The 18278-nt window shown below is 37.9% G+C and overlaps 1 protein-coding gene across 2 annotated transcripts in view; it reads right to left on the reverse strand.

The window, feature by feature from the left end:
* Window positions 1-17995, reverse strand: part of NUP133 (nucleoporin 133) — a 29724-nt gene extending 11729 nt beyond the window's left edge. For both annotated transcript variants that reach the window (XM_021390056.1, XM_021390055.1), the window contains exons 1-18: window positions 17747-17995; window positions 16906-17024; window positions 16045-16148; window positions 15480-15587; window positions 14334-14465; window positions 13016-13186; window positions 12449-12604; window positions 12262-12332; window positions 11529-11676; window positions 9825-9972; window positions 8974-9131; window positions 7807-7898; window positions 5437-5600; window positions 3696-3790; window positions 3367-3591; window positions 2350-2472; window positions 1823-1922; window positions 639-881 (exon numbers count right to left, since the gene is read on the reverse strand). In XM_021390056.1, the coding sequence (XP_021245731.1) occupies window positions 639-881; window positions 1823-1922; window positions 2350-2472; window positions 3367-3591; window positions 3696-3790; window positions 5437-5600; window positions 7807-7898; window positions 8974-9131; window positions 9825-9972; window positions 11529-11676; window positions 12262-12332; window positions 12449-12604; window positions 13016-13186; window positions 14334-14465; window positions 15480-15587; window positions 16045-16148; window positions 16906-17024; window positions 17747-17931 (2542 nt within the window). In that variant the 5' untranslated portion in view covers window positions 17932-17995. The remainder of the gene's footprint in view (window positions 1-638; window positions 882-1822; window positions 1923-2349; window positions 2473-3366; window positions 3592-3695; window positions 3791-5436; window positions 5601-7806; window positions 7899-8973; window positions 9132-9824; window positions 9973-11528; window positions 11677-12261; window positions 12333-12448; window positions 12605-13015; window positions 13187-14333; window positions 14466-15479; window positions 15588-16044; window positions 16149-16905; window positions 17025-17746) is intronic.

Here is an 18278-nt window from a genome sequence, read left to right on the forward strand (position 1 = left end):
TGTTGTTTAAACTCTTTAATTTGGGTTTTATTAAATATGTAAGCTCACAAAATGTTTTTATTTGCAAGGAAATCTAGACTTCAGACTGAATATATTATATATGAAACGTATCCACAAGCTAACAGAGTCCGTGAATGTCAGTAAAATGGAGACTGAGTTTAAGAGACTTTTCCTGTAGTTTAAGAATGTTAAAAGTCAGTGACTGTTAGGTTATTCTATTCATATTGTATCACTTATTATTGTTCTAAAAAAAATTGAAGTTTATAAATTCAATGAAGTGAGTTTGCTTATGGTCATTTCCACTCAGCAAAGGGGGCATTGCTGTCAATTATTTATTGAAGATGTGATGGCAGTAAACTCCAAGTTTGACTAAATCAAGATTCAATGTCTACTGTGATAAACGCTAAAGAAACTCATTAGAGGTAGGAGTATGGAGGCAATCTTAGAAGGAACACTAAGCTGTTCTCATTTTACAAATATCCCATTAGATCATAAAAACCAGTCAATAACATTCTGAAGTCAAATACGAAACAAAGAGAATTCATACATGGATGCCATTTACTCTACTAGGTTTGCCTCACTTCCTCATTGAGTGGAACATTTAAACCTTGCATTAAGGGAAACCAAACAGTACTTACGGAGAGGAGACAAAAGCTCTGACCTCTTCTGCACATATTCCATTTCCAGATTGCTGTACCTCTCTTGATCAGCAGGTCTGTCCACAGACTTCAGCTGAGAAACGTAACCATCTAGAAAGCAATCCAGCAGTGCCACCACCTGTTCAGCCACAATGCTACGGAGGTTGCTGTCCACCTGAGGATACACCACCTTCAGAATGATCCCGTGCTGGCGTGCTATTGCTGCACGTAGGCTACTGGATGCTTGGAAAAACAACACAGTAAATGTTAAAACAACCACCTCACCTGCAAAGGAATCCAGGCTGAAGTATAACAAAAACATTGCCAAGCAAAATTTAAAAAAAAAAAAAAAAAAAAAGAGAGAGAAAAGGAAAAAAGGGCCAGTAAGCACCTTAGGTTTGACATCAAAACACTCTTAGGAAAATCACACCAACTACACACTCCCATCTTCCTTTAAATATTAAACGTGGCTAAAATGGAGAAAAACAAGAAGCAAAAACACAGCCCCCAAACCACACAGATCTATGCTGTCAGCTACCAGGATCAGCTACTCTGAGAAAAACTTGCATGATCTTTGGGGAAATAATAGAATATACAAAAAAAAGAACACCCCAAAGCTTCTGTTAACCTACTTTAAATCTCTGGGTGCAATCATAAAACATCAAAACAGCTTACACAGATCCTGCTTTTCAAAATACTCTGATTTTGGGAGTGCTAAACAAGTGCTTTACACATAAAGGCCAGACAAAAACTTAAGCATCAACCCAGAAGCGCTTTTTCTTCTGACAAGACACATTCAAGCACATGGAGAACCACTGGCCCCCTTTGAAACTGCTTTAGCTCACATTTTATGATTCACTTGAATGTTTTATATCCCATAGCTCTGCCAACTAGAACCAGTATATAGTAATAAAAAAATATATATTAGCTTTGTCTCCTCAACTTTGTAGTTGAATCTGCAGTGCAAGTTTTGAAGAATTATTATAAATCCTGGCCAGAATAAGAGTTGTCTTATCCACTCACTGACCAAACGAAACCTCTTGCTTCTCCCACTCTTACTCACAATCTCTGAGAAGCTTTCAACAATAAGTTTAGCATTCAGATTGGAATTCATGTTTTCCAGAACACAAGAGAAGTCCTTTTTGTTTAGAATAATTACTGAACTAGTAATAGTAATTTCTCACCTGTCCATGGAATATATTCAGGTTCTCTTTCAGGAAGCTCTCCTGTTTTATATAAAGATGCTCTAGATTGACGATACTGACAGGCAGCTTGTAGCATATCCTGTTTAAAGGTAAGCAAACACATATTTTCAAGTCTACCTGCATAACATGGGTTATTAAAGATGTGGCCTTTTATAATTCTGAAATGATATTTTAATAGTGTCTTCCTTCTCAATTATACAGAAGGGGACATACTGTCTGAGCAAGAGATCTCAGTTCTCAAGCACAAACTCTTCACTTTTTGCTACAAATACATGCACTTCTTTCAACACTGCAGCTTCTCAAACTCTCTTTAAGCAGAGGCTAAGGAGGAATAGGAATGTCCCTAATTCTGCAGGAGACCATCTCTTCTGTTCTTTTCTATTTAGGCATATGAAAAATGTATTTACTTCACACAATAGAAACTCAGATGTACTGATGTACTCAGTAAACTGAGCACTCTAATATTTGCCCTTCCCAAGAACATTCCAGTTGGTGCAGTTCTATACCTTAATGATGTTGTTCACATTGACAACTACTTGGGCCCACTCAATTGATTCAATATGCATCTCTCTCAAGATCTGCTCCTCCTCTTCCAGTAAGCATCCAAAGATGGAATCTATCTGGGACACCTTAAGATAGGAAAAAAAAAAAAAATGCAGCGAGCACCAATACATCCATCCCCAACTCATATCTGAAAGCCAAATTACAAGAGTTGCATAGAAAAAGTAGCATTAGTAGAATCCAGATCAATATTCAAAAATATGAACTACTCCAATGGATAATGAAATCACCAGCTTGTATGTATTCTAGCTGTTGTTTCAAATAAACTGCCTCACTGCCAGCCTTAAATCAGGCAGAAAAAAATGCCACTTTTTAACAATCAAAATTAGTCTCTCTTATTTTGTATATTCGTTTTCCTCCACTAGCAACTAATGTCCTCGACATGGGAAAAATAGAGAATTGTAATATTAAAAAAAAAAAAACTTAAGTGTTCTGTGTAATTCTTTTAATTATTTTCAAGAAGGAAGAATTAAAGGACTGGCTACATGAATTAAATGCAGCATAACCTGAGAGCTAGATTGGATTCATTTGCGTTAGAGAGGACAAAAAATTACGAGAAACTTATTTGATAAAACTCATTCCAGCTTTCACTCCTATTTGCAAAGCTTCATATCCTTCAGTTCATCCCATAAAAATGACAAATTAGCAAGTATTTTCTGAAATGCTGTAAAATTGCACTCATCTTTTTCATCATTTGTCCACGTAGATTAGTTGGAAATCGTAACAAACTTGATTCCTCTACAAGAAATCTGTAAGTACTCATGTTTACAGGTACAGACGTAAAAAGTACGTGCAGTAAAGTGAGGAAAACACACTACCAGACCATTACTATTTGAATGGAAATCGTGTAGAATTAATATTTGAAAGGAAACACTTCGAAGTATACATTAAAGCATTCCAGCATTCTCTACATGCAATACCATCTAGAAATAAAAGAATTCTATGCAGTCTGCTGTTCTTACCTCTCGAAAGAAAATATCTGCAGGGGTAAGACTTGGCGGAATGTCACAGTCCCTTTTGTTTAAAGCAATCAGTATAGCAGCATTCACTAGATCGGGCAGCCTGGAGTGATGATTCTTGAGAACAATAGCAGCTGCTAGTTTTTCTGCATGCTCACAGAGCAACAGTCGAGTTGCCATCGGCAGCCCCCGTACTGGAAAACTGCCCAGTCGTTCAAATATGCCAACCTTTTATAAAACAAACAAACACACCGTCCACACTTCACATCATTTTACTTTAAAGCAAAAGCAATTCTCTGTTTGCTGATACCAACAGAGCAGTAAAATTTTACCTGGTGAAGAAACTCAACGAAGAAGGAATGAGCTTTTGTCTTATCCTCTAGCTGATGAAGAAGAATGAGGGATGTGTTGCTGAAACCAGTGGCTTCTAGAAAGAAAAACAAACCTTAGATCAGAACACTCTATATCTTCATGTCAAAGCTCACTATTTTTCTTTGCCTCCGAGGCAGACGTATTTCTGTAAGCTTCTGTACTGCTATCATACCAGTACTTCACTTTAATTACATGCATGCCCATTTATATACCGCTGTCTTTAATGAGGCTTTTTAAAAATCATAGTTGAAAATAAAGCCTGTAGAAGCAATAAAGTATCTCAGATCAGCAGTATTCCAAAGCACTCACGAATTCGTTATGCTGCTAAAACAACAGCTTAAGAGCTTATTCAAGTTTTAATAAGATTAATATTTTTATCAAAGTGGATTAGCCACATCTGAATTTATTATGCTCTAGACCACAGCTACTACAAAATGAAGTCCGCGGTTACAGACACTCAGACCTGAGTCTTGCCTCCGCATTGTTCCAATAGTTCCACTACACAGCTCTACTTTTCTTCCTCCTCAAATGAACTTGCATCTGAAAAGCACGTTAACACATCTGCCAAACAACTAGCTCCTTCAAGGAGTCAGTAAGGACAATGGAAGCTTCCTCATGAACACGCCCACAGGTATCTCACCTCAGCAGAGTTCTCCAGAAGCAAAATTATTTTTCTATTTTAATATTTATATTATATTCTATGTATGCTTTTAGCCAAAAACTACTAAGATACAAAACTCAAAAGAATCATAGAATTGCAGAATTGCTCAGGTTGGAAAGGACCTTCGAGATCATCAAGTCCAACCACAACCTAACCATACTACCCTATCTCTAACAACCCACCGCTAAATCATGTCCCCGAGGACCACATCCAAACGGTTTTTAAACACATTCAGGGATGGTGACTCAACCGTCTCCCTGGGGAAGAACTGTAACTAGAAGCAAAATTAGCAAGACTATTTCCAAGAAGCAGTGAACTTCCCCTTCTCTCTTTAGCCAGTAAGAAGTGCAGATAAACCGCTGAGCTAAAGATGAAATTAAGACTCAGAAGATACTCAGGATTTGATGCCTGACAATTTCTAATCAGCTGCCAGGCAATAACATCAGGAAGCATCATACATCTGTATGTACTTAGTACACACACTTTCAAGTAAGACTATTTAGAAACTGGCAGCTGCTGCCTGGGGACAGCTTCAAGTTAACGCTGTTCAAGAACAGGGAAACACGAACAAGGACATTCCTTTCTGAAAAGGTGTCTATTTTCATCCTTTACGTATAGCAAAAATTTTCAAAATAGATTTCTCTTTCAAGCAGACATCAATACCAATGCACCAGAGAGATGAGCTAACTCTACCCAACCCAGGATCCAAACCAATCAGAAGTTCTACAGCCATGCTGACAAAGGGATAAGCATGAGAAATAAACTCTTTTTTTTCCTTACACATCTATTTGCAAAAAATAATTTACATCTACCCAAGGAATTACGGAAACACTAAAGCTGTACCACTTGCTCTTTGCAGAAAGTCCCATCACACTAGACTGGAAGTTAATCTGGCATTCTCATACGGTACACCATTTTGCCTTTCTGAAAATACATCTGGAGGTGGAGGAAACATTTATGCTTTCTTTGAAAATTAAATTATGATTTTACCTAGAGTACTATAAACAGTTTTTCACAGATCAACCAAACATTTTGCTTACCTTCAGGTACAGATTCGGCCCATCTTGGATCAGAGGCAGGGTAATCATCCATTAAATCCACACTGATCTGTGTCACTGCCCTATCCAGTTCAGCATCAGAATCCACATCTGCATTACTTGGAAAAAGTTCAACTACCATGCTTTGGGCATTAACTATATCTTTCCTGAAATAAAAGAAATACAGTGTATGTGAAATAAAAACATGTGATAGGATTATAGGAACAGGAACAACTCAACTTGTAGCATCTTCCGATATACCCTTTTTGTATTTTAGACTATAAATACCGAACATTTTTTGGGCTAACTATCTTTAAACTAAACACGGATAAAAGGTATTCTCATTCTTTTAAAGTAAGCAGATTACACAATCTTTAAAAGTAAAAAGCATAACCAGCAAGGGTTTGAAGCTACTTTTTATTATCCCTATTCTTATTACAAGAAAAAGGTTCAGCCTCTGCTGTTTATTGATTGTTGCTGATAACTAAGCCTCCAAAGATCAATGGCTTGCTGTAAAATCCTTGCAAGAGTATGTGATACCACTCCCACTAGTGACAATAGAGTAAAAGCTCTCAAAAAAATCTGACAAATATTATAATGCATTATTCATACTTTCTATAAATTTCAGGAACTCTTTTTCTATTCAGGTCAATAAATAAACAGTAAGTAAGAAGCACCTAAATGTTCTTTCAGCTTTCAAGGCATGACAATGTACTGAAGCACTGTGTGTAAGAAACATTCAATATATACAAAGAGCATCAATTTGATTTTGTGATTAAAAATTATTGTACTCAACCAAGGGTTACTGTGATCCCAAAACATTAGCTGGAAAATATTCATACTTTTAGTGTTAATCAGACTTTGTATGAACGTTTATCTAAGCCAAATGTCTTGAAATAAAATCAGCAGTGCATCCAGAAATTTAAGAGAGGTTTACTAAAGTAAAACAGACTTTTAAAAACTAGAATGTATTACATCTTCTATGAGAAGGAAGTTCTATCTTCACCTCTCCACAGGACACATTTCTAAGGGATTTATGTACTGCTTTATTGCCTCCGTCAAACCACAAACTGCCGTCAGCCAGAACACTGCAAGGATCAACTCCACCTTTCCACAGAACATCCCATCCCATACAATGACCACTAGATCTGTAAGGTCGTCTGTGGTTGATGCACAGCTTGTGGATTTGCACATTTCCATGTGCTGCACAGCTTTGCTCTACATCAATTGCTTTACCATCTGGGTAGGTCACTGCTACAGCTGTTCTGTTGAAGATTTCTCAGTTTTTATGCCTTTTTTTCTGGCAAAAAATCTTCATGTTGTGCAAATCAAACTATTAATTTCTTCTAGTTCCATGAATATAACTCAAAATAACATTAGACTTTCATACCATTTTACACAGTCTTCCCTTCTACTCCCTGCTTTCCCCTGATCCTGTTTCCAGTCCCTTGTTCACATCCTCAGGAAATTATTGAGGTTTTCTAAGTTCTGTGCAAGTTTACTCCTCATTCTGATATCCTTCATTCTATGCACTGAATCTCTTATATAATCTTCCATCTCAAATAGGCAGCTCTATGCCAAAAACACCCCTACTTAAATTGCTTCTTTCCCAATCTTAAGATTCTTTACAGAGATTAGTCTTAAGAGTTTTTTTGTTCGTTTGCTTTGCGGTAATGAATATATACTGAAAACAATCCCTTCTAAATAGAATTAATCTAAGCCTGCATCTCTGTACAACTTCTCATCTGTCCTCTTCCTCCTTTGTATATATCAGCCACGTAACTGAACAGCAAGCCCTTCAGAGGCATTCCAAGTGTTGCAACAGTAAGGCTGCTTTCATTAGGATAGTTTGAAGAACAATATTTATTTCCACTTTTACCCCCCAAAAATGTCACTTTTTTTCCCCCACTTTTATCAGTCAATCTAAAAAGAGATGTCATCTTTCCACAAAATCTGCCTTGTTAGTTACGTTCATGGAAATACAAACAGTAATTCAACACATTCCAAAGTTACTGAAAACTGATAAGCAAATAAGGGTGAGAATTAATAGGAAAACCTAATCACTTTTAACAACAAAGCATCACACTGAAAGAATAGAGAAAATAAATGAACAAAGCTTAAAATGTTCTCGCTGGCACTAATAAAGTATTGCAGGGTTTACACACAGCAAACAATATCATTCAAATAGAAGGTCTGCTCCTTAGCATGCATCTTGATGCACCTGTGCTTTTCTAACAAAGTCCATGTGTCACTAAAACCATTTTTAATTAAGGATCACAATAGTAAACCTTTACCAAGACTATCTCCTACTCAAGTACCAATATGCCTTCAGGAACAGCAAACAAATTGTCAAAGATCAAGTGCAATTTTTACCTGCAGTATTGCAGAAAAGCAGCTTTCAGTAACTTTGTCTTATCTTCTTGAGCTACAATTTCTAGCCTACTGGTTGGATCAAACGCAGGACTCTAAAAACACAAAGAAAGTATTTCAGATGAAAGACAAATATCAAGCTTCATTATGAAATTAAAACTGTTTTTCTTCATAACAATATAGATTCAAAATAAAAGTGCCACTTGGAAGCAGTTGTGTTTGTTAAGCCCAAAAGATACGTTACAATAAAGTAGCTCTGCGTGTGTATATATATAATACACGAACACATATGTTTTAGACATTCAAAACCAACATTTTTGACAGAATTCAACAAGGTAACAATAAGATCTATTGCCCATTGAAAAGTGCAGACAAATCTAGGTAGAGATTAACTCAGTAAGATAAATACAGTTCCATTCAAGCTACCACCACGAAGGTCTTCCTCTAAAACACTAGTTCATAGTAACGCTTCTAAAAAGGTGATTTAACTGCAATAAAAATGGAAACTCACTATTAATCCATCAACATAACCTCTATTTTCTATTTTAGCAAGGTTTTCCATTCTTCCCACCAACTCCACGGACATCTTGACAACAAATTCTACACACATTTTAAAGAAAATATGTTGGAAGTATTTAAGAGCTTACTAAACGCACAGTGCCCAAGATGTCAGTAAAAATGCTTTCACACTCATTTGGTAGGGCTGTATTCGAACAAAAATACATTAAAAAGCAGAAACAATATCCTGCACTTATCAATTTAGACTCCAAGCTTTTCAGAATGAAATAAGAAAAGTTTGTCTTCTACATACAGAAAGGAAAAGGCTTTCGGGACCATCCTGACAGAAAAGTGAGAGCAAAATCTCCAGTCTCTACAGTTCAAACTCAGCTTTCTATCAGGCTTAGTTACACTTAGTAATACACCTTCAAGAGAAATTATACATTTCTTAGAGGTTTCTACTTCAGAACAAGGGGTGGGAAGAAAAAACACCTTACCCAAACTGACAAATACTCTAAAATTTCTTGGATTTTGGAAACTGATTTCATTGAAAGTATTTAAGTCTCTATTAAAAAAAAAATAAAAAAACCCTCAAAAAGCTAGGATTTCCACAGAGAAAATACAAACTGTCAGAAAAACTTTTTGTTTCTGTTCTTGCTTTTCAACCGTTACCTCACTTCTTGGTCCAGCAACGGAAGAGGACAGAGAATCTTCAAGGTCTTCAGGAAGCACAGAAATGTTTTCTCTGGATAAGATGGTAATAAGTCCACTCCTTTTGGCAAAGAAGATGGGGAGGCCAGTACAGGAACCTGCTCCTAAAATACTATCTCCTAAGATGGTGACAAAGGAATAAGGCATATAAAATGCAACGCTAAGAACAAAATATGACACAGTTTCATAAGCACAGGTTAAGCTTTGTTAGGAACCAGTAGTAATTCTGACAACTGCATCCAACTTATAAAAACCATGAATACTGTTTGCTACCAATGATGTACATTTCCATGTACTATTGAGTGAAAAAAACAAAACCACACAAACAAAGAAAAAGCACTACCCCAAAAATCCCATTAAGATTCTGGTAGCTCAAACTCTACCTAAAGAATGATTTCTGCTTCATACTGAAAAACACCTCTACACATCAAGGACAACATACTTGGACACCTGGCACAAAGACCTAGGATGAACATTGGGCTGACCCTCAAAACAAAGCTTGTTTCAAGAAAAAATGAACATTGGAGGGAGGAAGAAAAAAAGAAAAAGGCCAAAATGAAATAAAGATTCCCAGGCCTTCAGTTATTGGGACTGTAGATTTACTTCATGTAAAACACTGCAGAATAATCAATCATGGTGCCATCTGTCATTTCAGTGTTTTCTCCATACATCTATAAAACAAAACTTCAACATGGCAGACTTAAAGAGATAAAGGCATGTAAATATGATTCTACTCTCTTTGAAATACAATGGCGTAAATACATTCAATTTAAAAACATCAACAAAACGTTACTTTTTTCCCTCTATGTTACCTTGAATGTCAAACACAATTTTCTCCTGTGGTAATGAAATTCTTCCAGTTCCAGTGGAACAAGCAAACACTTCACCTTCCTTATAAAGGAAAGCAGCGTGGCTGAAGTAATCTGGGACCACCAGGCAGCACATCGCTTCCTCTTCAGACTGAAAGTGTTACATTTGAACAGTATCATAATCAAAACCTTAAACAAATAAACATCTAACGTTTTTAAGGCTGATCTGGAGTTGCACTAAATTTATTTTTTCTTTTTTTTTAAACAAGACAGGGATAAAACAACAACAACAAAAAAACCCTCACACTCAAAAGGATGCTTTGCATTTGCCCTGAAGTTTAAGATTTTGGGCCTGTAACTAGCAGCACTCCTCAGGGATCGGCATTGAGCCTGATCTGGTTCAACATCTTCATCAATGACCTAGCTGAATGGATAGAGTCCACTCTCAGCAAGTTTGCTGATGATACAAAGCTGGGAGGAATGACTGTCATATCAGAAAGCTGTGCTGCTATTCAGTGAGACCTGGACAGAGTGGAGAATTGGGCAGAGAGGAACCTGGGCAAGTGTAGAGTCTTGCACCTAGGGAGGAATAAGCAACTGCATGCAGCTGTTCAGGCTGGGGGGGATGACCAGCTGCAAACGACCTCTGCAGGGAAGGACCTGGATGTCCTCGTGGACAACAGGCTGGCCATGAGCCAGCAGCGTGCTCTTGTGGCCAAGAAGGCCAAAGGTATCCTGGGGTGCATTACAAATAGCACGGCCAGCAGGCTGGGGAAGGTACAGACTCTGCTCTGCCCTGGTGAGGCCACATCTGGCATACTGCATCCAGCTCTGGGCTCCCCATTTCAGACAGGGGTCTCCTAGAAAGAGACCAGTAGAGGGCAAAAAATATGATTAAGGGCCAGGAGCATCGCCCTTATGAGGAAAGGCTGAGAGATGATCTCAGTACTGTTTATATTTATCTTAAATACAGGAGTAAAGTCAATGGTGGTGGACTCTCTTCGATGGTGAGCAACAACAGAACAAGGGGCAATGGGCAGAAATTGGAACACACAAACATAAGGAAGAACTTCTTTACTGTCAGAGTGACAGAGTGTTGGGGTTCAAGAATACATTCAGAATAGAGGCTGAAAAATAAGTTTGACAGGGTGTGGAACAAGACACTGAGAACAAAGGCTTTCCACAGGACACAACAGCAGAAGTCAAGTGGTGATGATGACCCCGACTGGAGAAGAAGCCTGTGAATAGAAGCAACTTGTGGCTCTGACTGGATGACCACTCGTATGGGCAGTTAGCGTCTAGACATGAAGGGGACTTGTTAAGAGTTCTGCTGATATGTTGAGGGGGATGGAAAGTTACAAGAGGGAGTTTGGAGATTTATATAAAGGGATGTTAGAACCTGCAAAAAAGGATTTGCTTTGTTCACGTCGGAATCTGTGCCTCAGATGCTGCAACGGAGCACTAAACCAGCACTTTTGGCTGTCCAGAGAGGTTGTAGACTCTCTTTCTCTGGTGATATTCAAGACCCACCTGGATGCCAACCTGCGCAACCTGCCGTGGGGAACCTGTGTCAGCAGGGAAGTTCAACTGAACGATCTCTAGAGGTGCCTTCCAACTCCTACAATTTTGTGATTCTGTGATCTCTTTGTTGTTGTTTTTGTTTTTACTTCCATTCTTTACACAGTTTCAGAGCTTTAATTTGCATACCTGAAAAGATGGATTATACTGTGTGACCTCCACAACAACATCATCAGACATCTGGAAACCTTTATCTTCTACTGTTATCAGAGTATAGTAGACAAGACACGGATGATCTCCAGGATGCCATGCTGCAGCAAGTATCACCAGTCCATCACTATTCAACAAAAGAGACCACATCACTACAGGTGATTACTACATACTTCACTTGATTGAACTCTATCACTTGGAAAAAAGATATTTAAGTACAATTACAAATAAATGCTTTCTATATTGTATAGTAGTACAATGTTTTAAAAGCAAATTATTTCTTGTTCATAAAGGCAAACTCTTTGTTCTTTCATTCTGTCTTATTAACAGTATGCATACTGCAGTGCAAAATGGAACCAATCCAGTTGTGGAAATTTTACATAATTAAATCAAATACAAGAGATACAGAAATGTTTCTACATTTGCTGGAATAAAAGTTACACTTGCTACTCGCTGTCTTTGTATTACAAAAGCCTAATAAAAATGGCACTAAAAAAAATGAAAGAAGTTATTCCTAGGTAAAGAATTCATAATACTAAAAAGCTGATCCTATGCTTCATGCTATGATTATCTAGTTATCTGACACCCTTATTTTATCAAAAGTGGCACTCCAGTAAAAATAAATTTTAGTTTATTAGAAAAAGATTTTGCAAGAAAGCAGAAAGCAATTTGTTGATTTAATTTTTTACCAGATGCAAGTGTACTGCCTTACCGATTCTGCTGCAAATCCATATACTGTATATTTACTCCTCCTTTAATATCTTCATAGTTACTTTCAGAACCCTAAAAAAAGAAAACCAAAACAGAAACAAACTACAATGTATCTGGCTTAAAACCATACATAAATAGGCTGCTTACTAAGGAAACAAACCAAAACTTCCCAGTGAGCTGGCTCTTACCCAAATTGCATCTGAAATGTGTTCCTTCAGGATTCTGTTGACATCCCAGCTGAGAATATAACGTTCTGATGAATTGTCGATCTCCCATTTGTTTAAATTTGAGCTTGTCAGCATGTAAAAGCTTGATCTCTCTTTATCCCAAAGAACACTAGAAATCTGCATTTAAAATAGAAAAATCTCAAAAGGTTAAAGCACAGCATTGTGAATATGATACCATGATCACTCAGTCCACAAAAAAATCACTTCCTTGGGAAACCAGAGGGAGAGGCAAGACTTTGAGGCTTTGCATACTCCCCAGGAAATACTGCTGCTTTAAAGCATGCCTTTTTCAGATCTAAAGAATAAATCAGCATTCTCCAATACAGAACATATGAATTTATTTGATTCCTGTCTGCCTTTTTCATTTCCAGAAAAACGCATATAGCATAAAATCATTAAGAATCTTTTTTTTTTTTTTTTGACATCATACATCCATATGCAGACTTTTGCTTTTCCTTTCCAAAACACTGAAACTAGAAAGCGCAGACAAATTGAAGTAGATTAGTGTCTGAATTTTTTCAAGCTTACCACAGCATCATTTCCAGGTGATAATATACCCAGAAGAGAAGAAACTTTTCGACCAATTCCAGAAAACATGCCCTGACCCTGTGGCAGAGCATGCTGATGAATCTTGCCAGAACTATCTGGAATCAGTCGAACTAGCTGGCCTCTGGAAGATGATAAAATAAAGCTTCCTCCCTTAAAAAAAAAAAAGTAACTGTTAAAAAATTAAAAGCACATTCCTGAAGCAATTAAATAGTCATAAAATTCTTTGTCAGCTCATGAAGAGAAAGACTGAATTAGACACAAGCCATTCACATTACTTGAGCATTAATAGAAACGTTATATATTTTTATATGCATCTGAAGCAAACATGCAACTGTCAAAAAATATTACAATGCTAGTGTCATACAAGGGATGAACATATTTATGCAGGTATTGGAAAAAGGTGGGGCTTTTTAGTGTTTTTTTTTTTGTTTGCTGTTTTTGTTTCTAGGAAATACTAAAAATTACCACTTAGCCAAATATTTAACTGGTACTCAGTACCAGAAGACACTCATTTACTTAGCTCTGACAGCATCACATTTTTACCCATGAAACTCATTTCAGTCTAACCACAGTACTAAAATCCCACGTAACGCTCTAGACCTTATACTGAAAATTAGTGTTATCTTTGCACTAGAAAAATGTGAAGTCTCGTACACAAGACAAAGCATGCATTCCACTCCGGGTGCTTATATGCCTTATTTTAAAGGAAGGAACTTCTGTGCTAGTGCATTTTTTGTGTTCCCTAAAGGGTGTATCTATATTACATTTGCATCGGGAGCGTGCTTTTGAAGTGACCTTCTGCTAGTCTTCATGTACTACATGCTGGATCACATTACAGCACTCTATGTGTACCAGCACTATAACCTTTGAAGGAATCTAAACTGAAAGATGGGCTCTGACCACTGACAGACATTCATTTCATGAATGAACTTGTTTCAGATAACAAACCCATAAAAATTAACCAGCGTGGACAGTGGCATTGCCATAGCACCAGCCACAGTCTGGAGGCCACTAAAAGAACAAACCTTACCTAATTTTCATGATCATACCATACAAAAGTTATGCTACAGATTAAGTCTGTCCACCAATAGGTGGACTACATCTAATAATAGGTGGACTATATATCTAATAACACACTTTTAGATCATTGACTTTAAATGGTTTCTTTACAGCTCTAAATTCTCATACTTCTAGTATTAACACTGAATTCAATGTGAAGATTTCTCTTTCCTCATCTTGACACTTGAAAACTGGGCACAGTAAAGCAGTATTTTTATACAATTCTATTGCACTGTACCTTCACTGCTGTCAGGAAAATGCACAGAGAGCCTCCAAAGTCCGTGAAAGTCTCAGTATAGGAACCTTCATGGGCAAGATTGGGCCAGTAGCGCACAGAACCTTCGCTGGTAGCAACCATTATTGCCAGGGACTTTAAGTGAGAAAATCATAATCACAACATGCAAGACAAAAACAATAGGACTGCAGCTCTACCTAAAGTATGTTATTTCACATAACCAGATATCAAAACTGTGAGAGACTCACACATGAAAATGTAGAGATACATATAAATACACATTCACAGGCATACACTGAACAGCAAAATGATTCTGCAGCATACCTTAATATGTGCAGGGAATGCTATACTTGCTTATTTTGCTAAAAATAGCTTGTATGGATTCATGTTCCTGACACTTCAGTCTGCTACTGAAAAGCAAAAATTTACGAAACAAGATGTAAGATTAAAGAGTTGGTGGGGAATTCTGGATGCCAAGATGACTGCTTAAAGCGGAAGATTATAATTTAACAAAGAAACTGCTCCGGAGTGATTAATAAGAAAATGAGATCAGAGAGTTGCTCTTTCCTTCAAAAAGGCATAAGGCCACTGTGTGCCTCTATGGGAGTCAGAAGCTCTGTGGGCTTTGGACTTAGAAAACAACACAGACACCAAATTCAAAGCATGACGCAAGAGACTTCCAATGTCAGCTTCACTATGAAGACTAGGCAAGGGGAAGGTGCTTGTTTTTTTGCTTTTCAGCTATGTGTACCCAGAATTAAAAGACAACTGAACATTTTCTTTTTAGGTAGCACGCAGTTAAATTGCACCTGCTTAGACTGAGTATTTGAATGCTCAGGTGTTAGTTAACTAAATAATTCTTTGTTAGTTGAGAAAGCATGCAAAGTAATCCCTACAGAAACTGTAAAGTATTCTGATTCTGTAACATGTAAAAGGCAAAAAGTGAAGCGACTAGCAGGATTATGTTCATTTCAAGCATATTTAACACAGACCAACAACACTATCTTTTAAAATATATAGTATAACAACAAGTACACAGTTTTTAAATAGATAAAAAAACAGAAATAAAATACACCAGATAAAATAGAATATTTATTCAAAGTTGGTCCAAAAGTATTTTTAAATGCAAACTTTGACAAGTTGGATCACCTGCAGAGAAGGTGCTTCACCTGAGGAACCGAGACAAGAAATAGCTGCTAAACTGGAACTCCACTGGTAGACACTGGGTGGCAACTGGAGTTCCTTGCACAGAGATAACTGAAAGAGATGCAATTATAAATATGAGACTGTAAGATCTTACACCTGTGCCACAAAGTCCCTACAGCTGTTGACCCTGATGAAAAATGATTTTAAACTAGCCTGCGTGCTGCATAAGGGGAAAAAAATAACACAAGATAAAAATGAAGAAAGTCAAACCAATGTATAACACACCAACTCGTTTCAAACTACTGGAATAAACTTTATCAAGGCTAACACATTAAAATGGAAAAGTTTCACTTCGATGTTAAGGTGACAATTAGAAATGAAGTGAGAAATACAAAGCAGTTAAACTAAATTACTGCTGTTAGCATGACTTCATATCTAATGCTGCTTTTGGTGGAAAAGAGGCAAACTTAAAATTATAAAGAAGCCCTTGATTTAAAGCAACACAATTGGGTAACTTGTCCAACAAGCTGAAAACACGCACATTTTCCCATCTCAGTCTCTCATTTACCTTTGAAACAGCAGACTGGCCAATCTTCCAAATGATCAGCCTCTCTTTATGGACTAGCCAGGCCCATCCACTTTCATCCACCTGAACGCTCAGCTGGTCATCAACTACACAGAAAGTAATTTTTCAAAGGGTTAAAATTTTACAACAATACAGAGTAAGCTGAAAATCAATTCACCTTCATTCTCATACGCAAAGAGTATCTCTTGCACCAAAATTAAATTCCATGTTAGAACTTCCACATATTTAAGATACCAAATTACTAAATACAGTATAAAAAATCCATTTGACAAATCCTCAACCTTTGAGAGTGAAAAGCAACACAATTCTAGAAGCTGGCCACTTATTGTAGATAAAAATCATCTTTAAAACAGTTGAAGAATTTTACAAAGCTGTTATAAAGCTATACATTCTTGGTTCCTCTTATCTCTTAGGAAAATGAAGTTTAAGTAATTTATTGAACTGAGGAAACAGTTTCTATTATCGGGGGCTTTAGAACTGATAATAAAGTCATCAGTTCTGTTCATTTTCATCCACTGGTTTTATCATCACTACATGAGCTGAAGCTTAATTTAACTGACTGTGTATCTAATTTAATGGCTCAAAGCACATGGATTAAAAAAAAATTAAAAATGAGAACATCCAGTTCAGGAAACAAGGCAATCTGACACAAGACAGTAACTGAGGGATACTTACATGCATTCATACATCTGTATTATTAGAACTGCAATTACAGTTAAGCACGCTGGATTCTAACAAAGTCACAAGCGTTTCATTTTCCACCGCAGTCAGCTTTTAAAAAGCATCAACACCTTTTACTTGTCAACTTTCAGAAGGAAAGTAACGGATAAAATCCAGTCTTACCATCAGCCTTTTTCAGGGCTTCCATCACCTTAACGGGCAGGGAGGATCCAAAAGCTTTCACATCATAATTAACAGTCTCGCTTGCTGAGGGATGCTGTATAATTCTGGTGGGAGTTGCTCTTAAAAAAAACAAAAGTTGTGATTAGTTTTCTGTTTCTTCTGGAATTCCAGCAGCCCTTTACTTCAAATGTCTATACTTCTCATGTTTCTCTTTTGTTTTCCATGTATAGCCTCTTGTTCTTCCTCTATTTCAGACACATCTGAGGAATCCTCAAACTCAAGTTAGTAAAAGAGGGTTAGAACACATCAAACTTACAGCATTTTATGTTAAACTCTAAAAGAATCACAAAATGCTTAATTATGTTTCAGTCAGAATTGGATAATGTGAGATGATATCAAATATCCTACCAAGAAAAGATGACAGTCAACACAACCCAGACATTACTGAGCACCTGAATTTCCTCAACCTTTCAGAAAGATCCCTTACTGAATATCTCTAAATAAATCAAGCTTAGAGATAGGCAGAAAACTCTTACTGTGGCCTGAATTATGTGTAAAAAAAGGAATAAACAAAAATAAAACACAGGCCGATTGATACACTGCTTCCAGCAGAGGGCAAGCTCCGATTCTATAGATCCTCTCCTGATGTCTAAACTCTTCAGCACAGTTGTAAGAGCGACTGGAGGGACAGCTCGTCGGCACTGCGGTGTTATCTAGGATTTCTCCATCACCAGCACGACTGCTGATTACCTCTACCAACAGCTCCTGTTACGGCAGCACCGAGCAGCATGCCCAGACTCTGTGACGCGGCTCGGCGCCCATCAGCCCCGGCCGCACTCACCGAGCCGAGAGGGAGCCGCTCCTCCGAGCCACGGGGGAGAACAGCCCGGGAGAGCCGGCCGCCGCCACCACGGCCAGGTTCTTCCTGCTGCCCGGTCGGGAGAGGGGGCTAGGGGCGGCGCTGCCGAGGGCCCTGCGGGCCGAGCCGCTGGGAGTCCGCGGCGAGGCGGGAGCCGAGTGGAACATGGCTAAAGGAAAGTAGGAAGAACCGACACTCCCGCTTGGCGCCACCGAATGACACCAATACGCGGCGGCGTAGAATGACGTCACTGCGCTGCGCACGGCTGGGCGGGAAGGGAGCCCCTGAGCTGCAGTCGGGGAAACCCCGCAGCAACGGATCGTTTCTGCGTGCCTGCGGTAGGCTGTGCTTTTTAAAATGAAGGAAAATGAAGTTCCTTTTCCCGTGGTGGAATGCTGAAGGCTGGGTTTGAGAAAGCAGCGCAGTTGTGCACTACGACTAGTGTTATGGAATTAGATTTTAGTGTTAAATGAAAGCTAGGCATTCTAATAGAAGGAAAATGTTCAACATAAGT

Source organism: Numida meleagris, chromosome 3 (genome assembly GCF_002078875.1).
Source record: "Numida meleagris isolate 19003 breed g44 Domestic line chromosome 3, NumMel1.0, whole genome shotgun sequence".
Taxonomy (NCBI): Eukaryota; Metazoa; Chordata; class Aves; order Galliformes; family Numididae; genus Numida; species Numida meleagris.